The 11,657-nt window shown below is 32.9% G+C and overlaps 2 protein-coding genes across 3 annotated transcripts; one reads left to right on the top strand and one right to left on the bottom strand.

Moving 5' to 3' along the window:
* Window positions 1–1,892: 1,892 nt before the first annotated feature.
* LOC133190072 (uncharacterized) lies at window positions 1,893–5,070 on the bottom strand. Of its 2 annotated transcripts, none has more exons than XM_061325544.1 (3): window positions 4,971–5,070; window positions 2,623–2,734; window positions 1,893–2,347 (listed from the first exon to the last, which is right to left on the bottom strand). In XM_061325544.1, exons 2-3 carry the CDS (start codon window positions 2,702–2,704, stop codon window positions 2,142–2,144), a joined length of 288 nt encoding a protein of 95 aa, XP_061181528.1. In that variant the 5' UTR covers window positions 2,705–2,734; window positions 4,971–5,070; the 3' UTR covers window positions 1,893–2,141. The 2 variants fall into 2 exon arrangements, with proteins under 2 accessions (XP_061181528.1, XP_061181529.1); XM_061325545.1 differs by lacking the exon at window positions 4,971–5,070 and adding an exon at window positions 4,132–4,224.
* Window positions 5,071–5,450: 380 nt separating this feature from the next.
* LOC133189842 (neuropilin-1-like) lies at window positions 5,451–10,473 on the top strand. The gene is made up of 10 exons (XM_061325234.1): window positions 5,451–5,523; window positions 6,110–6,273; window positions 6,924–7,089; window positions 7,338–7,504; window positions 7,708–7,861; window positions 8,190–8,414; window positions 8,819–8,944; window positions 9,115–9,216; window positions 9,462–9,540; window positions 9,769–10,473. The coding sequence occupies exons 1-10, from the start codon at window positions 5,451–5,453 to the stop codon at window positions 10,370–10,372; spliced, it is 1,860 nt and encodes a 619-aa protein (XP_061181218.1). The 3' UTR covers window positions 10,373–10,473.
* The last annotated feature ends 1,184 nt before the right edge of the window (window positions 10,474–11,657 follow it).

Raw genomic sequence — 11,657 nt, 5'->3', positions numbered from 1 at the left:
TGACAAAGGATTTTTTGTATCCTTTAAAATTTTCTTTTTTAATTAAAGATAAACTTCTTCATGATACATTTATGTCTCATTCTTCGTGAGTAAAAGGAAGGACAACTCTGGATAGAGATTGTGAAGATCCTTATCATCAGGAAAATTAATCAAAATAAATAAATTAATTAATTAAAAATAAAATAAAACAGTTTATTTGTATATATTTCCCCCATTTTACATTAAGTAAGCAACATGGATTTCTGTTCACCAACACTTGTCTTTGAACACTTTTCCTGGCTGGATAAAAATACATGTATAAGTGGTAGTCTGTTGAAAATGAAAAAGCTTAATTCAATATTTACACCTTTTCTTTCTCAATGTAAAAAATTATGAGTGTTTAGAGGATCCTCAAGAGTAAGTGTTAACAAATCCTGCATTGTACAAAGATTTGGTGAAGAATTCTATATACACATAGTCAGATCTTGTTTTAATCACTAAGTCAAGGATCAGTGGTCATCAACCAGCCTTGCTGGAAAGTGTCTTCTGAATCAAAGTTATGGTATAGACAATAATTCTGAACACCATTATCCAAACAGTTACGGTTGATGGTAATGAATTCCTCTGTGTGAATTTTTGCAATCCGTGCTGTATGAGATTAAGCAAAACACGAAGTTTCAAATCTCTTGAAACCCCTGTGATCATGATCCTCCAACGACATATTATTGAAGCCATGACACACCCTTTTCCAAAAGAAATTCTGTGTCGAGTTATTACATAAATATTATAATAATAATAACAGCAACTTGATCCGAAGAGTCGTATCACGTCGAGTTGAAAGGCATGGATCATCCAATTAACCGAGACGCGAATCGTCGAGTTTGATCTGATGATCCGCTCCTGTCAATTTGACGTGATAGGTACGGCTCTTCGGATCAAGTTACTGTTATGATGATAAATTTATTATATACCCCTCTATTATTAGCTAAATATATTAAAGAAAAACTTTTGAGACCAATTATACAACTTTTAACTATTAAACAAAACACTCTTTCATGGAACTTCTTGGTGCGCAAGAAAATAATGTGTGTGTACTAGAGATGGGTGATATGGATTCAGAAAACCACAGGGTGCTGATCCCACCGTCACATGATTGCGCATCTTCGCTAGCCAAGTGTTTCTGATCTCTCCTCACAAACCCTTGGCCTATGGTGCTGTCAAAAGTCGGGACCGTTTACGTCACGTGATCTCGAATCTTACAACACACGCACAGTTAGCGTCATCGACAGAAATAAAAAGCGAATTTAAAAATTAAAGTGTTCAGAGAATAATGAACAAGACGGTATCGAGCGATGTTTATTTGTTATTTAGGATGCAAATCTTCGTCTGCAATGAAGATTTCTGATCAAATTATTTGCATATCAACTTAAAATTGGATGACACAATAGCTAGTTATAGAATGGCATGTTATCTTACGGATCGTTGTTTAATTGTGTTTTTCATTCCCGAGGCTAAAGCAGATTTCGTCATTTACAAAAGCAAATGCTGACTGGTCGAAAGATATCAATCAACTCCAATCACAACTCGAGAAAAAAATCCCAAATTGTTTTAACACCGTAGGCCAAGGGTTTGTGAGGAGAGTAGCGGATCAGAAACCTTGGCTAGCAAAGATGATGAGTGCGTGAAATCAACAGTAAATTTGAGTGATACACAGTTGGGTATATAATAAGAATGAGATTCTACAGTCCTTGAATTTGTTCGGAATCTGAATTACTTAAATCTTTCCATTTGTCTGTCAGCTTAAGTTGACCAGGAAAAAGTATGGATTCGCTTCTGTACGCAGCTTCCTGTTTCGGAAGTAAAAGGACAGCGTACATGAAGACGAAGAACGTCTAATATTCATAATGATAAGCTAGAATTCTAGGAATTGTTTTTCATGATAGATTCTTCACTATTATACATTTTAAAATACCTTTTAATTATTTACATCTAAATATATCTGTACCTATTTCACAAATATTTTTCTCTTCAATAAAAAGAGAATTTCGTGGTTTGTAATTCATAAAATTGTATTTAAAAATTTCAATCATCAACATCCACCTATTCATGTACAACTAATAACAGCTATACGAAACACAACAGAGAACTTGGTCACATCCTGGTCAAGCTTTGCTTTGCTTGACGTTTCCACTACTTCTCAACGTAGCCTGGAGTCTCTGTTGGTCACCCTGTCGGTACCAGCGATAGGAACTGGAGTTTGTTCGTCTATAAACCCAGAAAATAGTCATTCCAGCCCCTAGCACCGCAAAAATCACCCCTATCATCACCACAACAATAAACAATGCCATCTTCTTCTCCTCTTCTATATCTACAACGACAACATTGCCAAGTCTTCGACCCAGAATATTTTACTTCTAAGCAATGCTCGTTATAGCACAGTCGCCATTTTCTCTAATTAAAGAGTCAGAATTTTAAACAAAGGGGATATGACTTCTTTTTCATTATCTCCATTAATATATTTTTTTCAAGACTGAGGCACAAATAATCTTGAACAAAAAAGATGAATGTGTTTTTATACCCCTATACGGCGGAAATGATTTGATATCTCATACATGTAATATATACATTCAATTCAGGATTTACCTTCGATAATTGTTTCAGCATTCTTCAGTACACCAGACACTGTAACAGAAGCAATGGGTGACAGGTGCTCCGAGTTTTTCATTGTTTACACCATGCAGCTCAGCTCAAAATTCTTGAATACGAAATGAAATGTGTCTATTATTTATTATATATACATTGTATACTCCTTTTTACATGTATGGGCTTCTTGTTATATTATTTATACATCATATTTTCCTATTTTCTCTCTCTACAATATACAATGTCTGTACGTTTATAAGAATAAAGTGATCGTCATATCACACACATATTGACTGGGGTTGAGGGACATTGATTATGTTAGCTCCGAAGGGATGAAATATTGCGCGACTCGGAGCGGAGAGCAATATTTTCGTCCCGAGGGGGGGGGGGTTAACAAAATCAATTTTGCCCCAATATTGTTAAAAAAAAATGTATTGACGATGATTTTCTAAAGAGAACTTTGAAAAAATTTAGTCAGGTTCGTATGTATGAACTATTTTTATTGAGGGAACTCAAAAATTTGGAGAGTGACCTATGGCAAACATGAACATTTTTTAAGGGTGGGGATGGGGTGTGTTGCTCAAATATAATGGAAAACGATGTTAAAATGGGGATATTACCCAAATAAGTCTTCTATAGATCGAATAGGTTTGTGAGTTATTTTAGCTAGGTGATTTATCTATATAAAAGTAATATCTAACAGCAAAAAAAAAAAAAAAAGAAGGATTTATTCATCTTTGCTAAATTTTGGGTCAATAAGGGGTGGAGGTGGGGATCGAAATCGCCGGTACATTTTTTTGTTGTTGCAAAAATAGAATATGTAGAATAACCCTGCTGTGCTTTAGTACACTGAATTCTAACTTTATTCCTACGTACTCGTATGTAAATATTTGACTTATCGTGTCCATCCTAGCACATGGATAATGATTTAAACAAATTTGAACCTACGCTTTATAACGTTGCTTGCAGACTAATTTGACATATAATGCTATATTACTCTTAAGAAGAACAAAGTAAAGATTTCTCAAAAAAAAGTTTTTCCCTTGTAAAACTTTCATTTTCTCTTATGAGTCATGAATATTGAAGATCCCTATCAACACTGTAAAAATGTACACTTAGTTTCATCGCTTAAGAACCAAGAATACTTTATCAGATTTTTTCAGGTCGAATCACTTCAAACACACCAGAGAGAGGACTATCTAAGTTTTTAGAACTTGTGTCCAATCCCTTTGACACATTGTCAATAAACTATGTTCAAAACAAACACATCAGAAAATTATGCATAAACATTACACTTATTTCTTAATTATTTTTATACTCAGGACACTTTTTCCAGGGGTGGGGTGAGGGTGGGAATGAGAGCTATATTGCGTCAATGTTATATGTAGTTCATAAAAATTGGGGTAGAATAAAATTTTTGCAAATGAGAGTAACAAATTTGTAAACCCCTTCTTGTTATACATTCAGAGGCCTATATATTATATAATTAAAATGACTTTTTTTACTTACTATTAGATGCACATGACTTTATACTCTATATGATGATTAGAATCTGCATTATAAATATCCTTGACACCACTACTGACTGGAGATATTATACATAAACTCAAATCTTTCTACGTACGACTGACCCCAAAACAAGTAAAATGCCTAAAATATCACCCTTGTCTTATCTCTGACAATGTAAAGTGTATTTATGATACCAGGTCACGTTTGAGATGTCACCGATACCACTTGGGCGGATCTGGGATTTTTTAAAGTGTGCACTTGTATAATTTACGTTTAAGTATTAAAAGCATGTATAATGGAGTGTATGTGAATTAAAACCAAACTGTATGATGTACGTTGTTAAGATTAAAATAAAGTATCCCCATTTGTACACAAACGCCGGCTATTATGTATACCGTCCAACTGATAAGAAAACTTTAACTGTACGTGGTAAAGCATGCAGTTTCGTTAACAATATGCAACCATACAAGATAAAGTAACAAAAGGACGGCCTGTTTACTAAAACCCGTAAAACAGCCCATTATTTTTTTTTCAACTTCTACCCCTCTCCTGCCTATTAGACCACTTTGTAAGGAGACTTCTTCGTTGCTTTCACTAATATATATTTTTTTCAATCTTTACAGCGATGTAATATATAAACCTAGCTTTTCTTTTAAATTACAGCAAAATGAACGACTATACATGCGAATCATTCATCACACATCTATTACAAATAATTCATATAAACAAATATTGACTGATATCAACGTGCATATAAATGATATTTACATCAAACATGTCAGTTTAAGTGCAATTGCGGTAAACAAAGTAAAATGTCTATGTAAATTGTACATACTTACTTTTGAACGTTTCCAAATGAACGGAGCTCATTCCTTCTAACGGTCATTGATTGTTACGTCATTGTCTCCGGCAGGTGATCGAATCGGGTACTTACGTGAACTTTTTATCGCCGAAAGAAATTTTGAAGAAATCAGTTACCATAAACATTAAAATTAACCACTTTCGGTGAGCATTGAGCAAGACTGTAGTAAATATTTTGAACGGAATGCAGGGGGAAAATTAAATAGCCGAGTAGATACACGTGACTTGAAAATTAAAGATATAATAATCAAAAAGGATATAGTTAGATTTTTTCACATAGATGTGGTCTGTTCATTGTGTAGGTATCGAATCAACAAGGAAATGAGACGAGGGTTAATGTAACGTATAAACTGGCGGATCCGCCACTGATTGCAGAAACGTACAGGATCTAACCGTAACATCCGCATCCTGGTTAGTATTGATAAAGCAAACATATATAGTTACTATAATCCAGCGAAATGTCGCTTAAGTTAACATTTTTTTCATCTCAAGGACTATTTATTATTTTATTGGTTTATACGGTCTCATCAGGTAAGTCGTTATTTCATCAAATCATGACTTAAGCTAAATATATTAGTTTGGAATTTAATAGCATATAGAAAATAAAAGAGATTTTCAAGTTATTTGCAATCACAAAATCGTAAAAGCTAATAAGCTGATGAGTTGGTCAAATGGTGTTCAACATTTTATAACAATGGAGAAGTTTTATTTCGATCATTAAGAAGAAATACATTCATATAAAGCTTGTACATTGCATTTTCACAATATTGTTTTTATAACATATGTAGCATTTTTAAAAAGAAAATCATTAACTCCAACTCTGTAAGAATTTTTAAAATGAACAACATTGATGTTAAAACTTTGTTACATTTAAGTTTAAAAATTTAGAGAATTTACAACTATAGCAATAGTAGCTATCCGAAAAAGCTCATTCCAAATCTTCTTTGACAAAAATGTCCATGTTTAAACTTTATACACAGTGTACTTTTCTTTTTTAAAATAATTTATTTTTATCTTTACACGAAAATGTACACAAAATAAAATTAGAACTTAAAGGAAAAAAATAAAAGCGAATGAGAAAAGGATCTTCAGCTCAGTTATAAATTTTATTTTGAAGCTGAGATATCGAATGTCATCACGTCGGAGAATTACCCCCTGAAGTACCCCTCCTTGTCCAACCGAGTGTACAGGTTCGAGATTCCGGGGGCAGACCGTATACTGATTACATTTACAAACTTTTCAATCGAGTACAGCTTCAATTGCAACGCAGATGCATTGGAGGTACGTATTGCATGTGTACTAAATGATACTGTTGACAATAGTTCTAGATTTTTATTTGATTTCCAAGCACTGATATTACTACAAATAATTTTCAATTACCACCATATACTTCTTTGATTTGCACGCATGCGCTTGTGGACAGGACCCCCCTTTCAATAATCAGTCTTGTTGAAATAGCAATATTTCAAACACGAATTCTTAGGAAAAATTGTAAAGCATTAAGGAACGTATCGTCTGTCCTTAATAATGGATTTTGAAAACAATAAAGAGCAACTATTTAGAGCTTTTGATCAGAGACAATTTATGTCTCTGTTTTGAAATATTTTATAATATAATGAGCATGATATTTAAATAAAACATTTATTCTTTTTCTATTTTTTTCCTAATTTTTCATATACAACACATCGTATATGTGCCCTACAAGAATAATTTATGAAACATAAATTTAAAAAAAAAAAACCTCGGTCCGGGTTTATATTTTTAGAATTTTTCTTTCTTTTTTTTTTTTTTGGTTGGGTTGGGGGGAGACACCTGTGGATTTGCAGTGGAACTTTCATCATTAGTATAGTAAAATATGTGTTAAATTACACATTGTATACTTCATATTTGAATGTTCATGACAACTTTCAAACGATTGAATCAATTTACAGATTTTCTACAGCTCTGATAACACTTATAAATTCCTTACAAATTACTGTGGATCATGGGAGCCGTTTTCTCTAGTGATGAATTCCCCAAAAGGAGCATTCAGAATGAGATCAGACTCGGCGGTAGAAAGCCAGGGTTTCCGCGCAGAGTATTTGGCGATTCAGGGAGGTAAGTTATATCGGTACCCCTTCCTACCCCATCAAAAATTAAAAAAAAAATGTAACTACAATCTGATAACAAATCTATTTTTTAAGAGTTAAAATGTCGCAAAAATTTCATATCCGATATTTTTTTTCATAAACCTTTGAAATGACAACAAAAAAGATATCAGTAAAAAATACATGTATAAGTAATTCTAGTTGCTAAGCTCCAATATTTTTCTCTAAAACCAAAATTTAAAACAATTCTTTCAACAGATTGTGATAGGACGGTGAACAATACAGAGGGAATCTTGATGTCACCGCGTTACCATAACAAATACCCGAACAATGTCGACCACTACGTCACCATATTAAACCGGAATGGGTCGAGAATCGTTCTCCGATTCACCGTCTTTGACATTCATCCTTCTGACTTCTTAGAGGTATTTTTTCAGTTTATATATATATTAGTAAATTTAAAAAAAAGTTGATCTTGAAATAGTTAAAAAAAAAAAAATTAAAAACAGTGAGATGTTAAAAACTTTATTTAAACTTAACTATAACCCTAGTTTCAATTAAGTTTTAAACTTTTAAAATAACAGCTGAGCTTATTAATTTAGATCTTTATGTTTTTTTTAAATAATAGGTACAGGATGGGACTAGTCCATTTTCACCTGTTTTAGAAACATTATCCGGTAACACCCTCCCAGATACTATATATAGTTACGGAGATGGTCTTCGACTTCATTTGAAGTCAGATTTCTATTTTACAAGAGCTGGATACATAGTAAACTATACAGGTAAGTTTGTCTGGTAAATTTCCTTTCAATAACGTATTTTTTCTTTTACATGATTTTTTAAAAAGAAAACAGAACTTGGAGAAAATCAACAGCCATGACGACATACAAATATTTATCTTTCTTAAAGAAAATTAAAATAAAAAAGGGAAGCAAACAAACAAGATGAAATCTAATTCAGCGTCAAGTTTTCCTGACAAGTATACATGAATTTTATAAATACTTGGAAACCTTTTTTCTTGTGCCTAGAATTAAAGTAACCAGGCCTATTCACTAGTAGATGTGATAAGAACTAAAATTTATCTCAGATTCTAAATATTTCAATTTTCAGTGGAAGAGGTAAAAGAATGCCTATATACAGACAGAGGAACGGAGTACATAGGGACGGAGAGCGTAACAGAGTCAGGAATCCCATGTATGAACTGGAAAAATTTAAACAAGTCTTATGGATTTCAGCACCTTCCCAGAAACTTTTGCCGGAACCCGGATGGACGTAAATCGCCTTGGTGTTATTCATCTCCAGGAGTGGTGGGCTACTGCTCAATTAAAAAATGTCGTATGTTTGTATATACACACTTGAAAATACTATTTATAGTTTTATGTCATCGTCACAACGCATGCCTTCATAATCCACTTGTGTCATGGGCATGGGAGTAAAAAAAAAATAAGAAACCGTTAACGCGACTTATGACGATGATTATTTTCAAAAATAAAAATAATATTGACAGTATCTTACATTAAACGTTACATGTAATGACATTCAGGAAATCATAATAAATACATGTGTAAGTTAAATCTGACCCCTACCTTCACTCCCGGGCAAATAAAATTATGATGAAAATAAATCCCAGAAACTAATTGAAATAAAGTCTAAGATGGAGGATTATTCAAGTCCTCTAAATAAATATTAACGCTACAGCAAAGTATTCTTTAGCACTTTTAAAATATTTATCCTCACAGAAAATCCCATAGAACAAACTACTCAATTAGCCAGTAAAACAGAAAACACAGTTGAAATCGTGAAATCAGAAGTTTCTGGACAAAAGGAGAATGGAGTCACGAAAGCAACCCCAAGAGAAACAAGAAGTGAGTAAAAATTGAAAATCGTCAGTATAATGCCATTTTCGCGTTTAAAAATTATTCTCATTTTTAAAAAGTAATTTATTTAAAAGTCGTTGACAACATACGGACTGAGATATATAATGTTCCATAGGAAATAGCGTGTAGAAAATATAATTATATTCTTTTGTCAACAGAAACTACTACAAGAATTCCGAAGCCGGTCGGGAAACCCGACGACACTGGTGAAGACCACTTCAACAATGGCGGAGTTGATTCTCCAAACAGAGACTTATTAGGTGAGGAAGTTTCATAGATTAAGTTTTATATTAAGTTTTTCCATTAAACAAAAATGTGCAGATATTTTATTTTTTGTCAGAATAAATGGTATGGATACTATCCTATACATGTGAATTAGCTATACCTACACGTCTTTTAATCAACAATATAAAGCAAGTCAAAAATATAATTTTTAGAGAAAAGACTTTGTCCTAACAACTCTGTAAAATACCGCACGTAATAACCCCCCCTTTTTTTTTTGCAGTGCCAATAACTGTAGGAGGTGTCTCGTTTTTTGTGGCAGTCCTGGCACTGCTTCTACTTATCGCTAAAAGGAAACATATGTAAGTACATTTATAACACCTGTCTGAAATCAAAATATATAATTTAATGTGATCTTGTGTTCTAAATATGAGAGATATACTTGTAAGTTGGAATGATCATTAGTCATCCCTTGAATGACACGTTTTAAACTTTGTGATCAAGACTTTTATTAGCGACTCTTCAGTGAAGATTTCCTTCCCTTATGTAACCATTGGTTAATTTCTAAACGTTCGTGCATTATAATTTAGGAGAAACAGTCGCACTCGCAGTGTCCAAAGCTCCCCAGACCTACACCAAATAGATGAGATGGCATCCACCACAACATCCGGGGAAGTTAGATATGGCCGTTCGAAGTATCACCCGAGTAACATACACATCCCGTCCGAAGAGATCACTTATACTGCCATCGATAATGTGGAGACAAACACCAATCGGTCAGATAGTTCTACGTCGGGAAGTTTGGATCCCATGGATACGACGTTAAGAAGATTCCGTGATGGCAAACGACTAGCTATGCATTTTGATGAGGACGGTTACGGCATCGTTGACGATGAGATTAAAGATGGATTTGACGATAAGAGATTTGACTTGAAGAGAACACGAGATGGCGACTACGATCACCTGAGTTCTTTCAAAGTAAAATGGCGGAAAGCAGATGAAGAAACAGAAGCCTTGTATGATCACTGTCAGGCAGAAATAATTCGGGAAAGTAAACAGGGCAGTGATATTGATGACACTTATGATCACACAAGCACAGTGCTTATGAACAAAGTTAGAAAAAGTAAAGACCAATCTGCCTCAGAGTCTAATATTTACCAAGACTGTATGTCTGAAAAAGTCACAAGCATTTGAATGGTGGAAGAAGGATTAATTCTGACTGTGATAAGAAAACAAGATTTGTATATATTTTAGACAAATTAATATGTACTTGAAAACAACATGCACAATTGGCAGGGATCATATAGCCGTCAACTTTTCATTTTCAGAAACAAATACTACTGTACCATCCCGATAAAGTGAAAATTAAAGTAACTTCATTCGATTCTCAATATATGTTATAAAATAATATATGGAACATGGACGGTTAGTGAGTACATGCAGTGGTACATGTATCTGAATCATATGTAATCTTTTCAAATGATATACCAAAAAATAAAACAAACAAACAAAAAAAGACACAGCTGAATTACAACAGAGGAAAGTTAGAAGAAAGCAATCAGCGATGGAAAAAAGGCAAAGGTCCAAGTGAAAATTTTAGTACAACAGGAAAATGCGTTTAATTTCAAAAAACACAAATATCTATAAGGGGATGTTATACGGGATAAAAGTATATCCAGTATTGCCTTCTTAGAAATATTTATTGGTTTCCTACATCTGAAAAAAATGTATACAAATACTACACCTTTAATTTGTGAAGAAGAGTGTGAAAGATTCATTTCAGTGATACTTGATTTGTGAAGCTAGAAAGATGAATTATTATTATAGTGGTGTTTTATTCATTTGTTATGTAAGAAAATAAAAAAAAATTATTTAGTGATATTCTATACAAATAATATGCATACATATACACCAATTTTGGTTTATATTTAAAGTAAATCAACGCGTACATTTAACTGTTTTTTATACAAAAGACTGAATAATGTTTAATAAACGAGGTTGTAATATTTTGCGATTCTGCGTTCCATAATTAAGCTGTGCAAAATGTTTTTAATTTTCAACTTAATTTAATGAAAAGGATATCGTTTTATACTATACATTCTAGGACAGATCCCATCCTTTGATTTCTGTCTAATTCTACTAGTACTCTAATGGGTAAGTACAACTTTTAACTTTATACTTGCATGTGAGGAATTTAAAAACTGCTAGATTTCACTTTAAGGATATCCGCTCCTCTGCCAGGAATGATACAGTGTAACTATTAAAATTATGATTTAATTTAAAATGTATGAAAATGAAGTTTCAAATTGAAAATTTTTTCGTGCAACAATTTTTATTTCATGTATCTCAATATGATTCAAAATTCTTTGATGTCTTCGAAACGGTCTTGTAAAAAGTTGATATTTGTGCCCCATACTTTTTTTTTTTTTTTTTTTTTTTTTTAGAGAAATCGAATTTCCTATAATCTAACCTAAGATAC

The sequence above is a fragment of the Saccostrea echinata genome, unplaced genomic scaffold (genome assembly GCF_033153115.1).
Source record: "Saccostrea echinata isolate AGI-Se365-2 ecotype Australia unplaced genomic scaffold, CSIRO_AGI_Sech_v1 ptg000020l, whole genome shotgun sequence".
NCBI lineage: Eukaryota > Metazoa > Mollusca > Bivalvia > Ostreida > Ostreidae > Saccostrea > Saccostrea echinata.
This window is presented reverse-complemented; position numbering and strand designations above follow the sequence as displayed.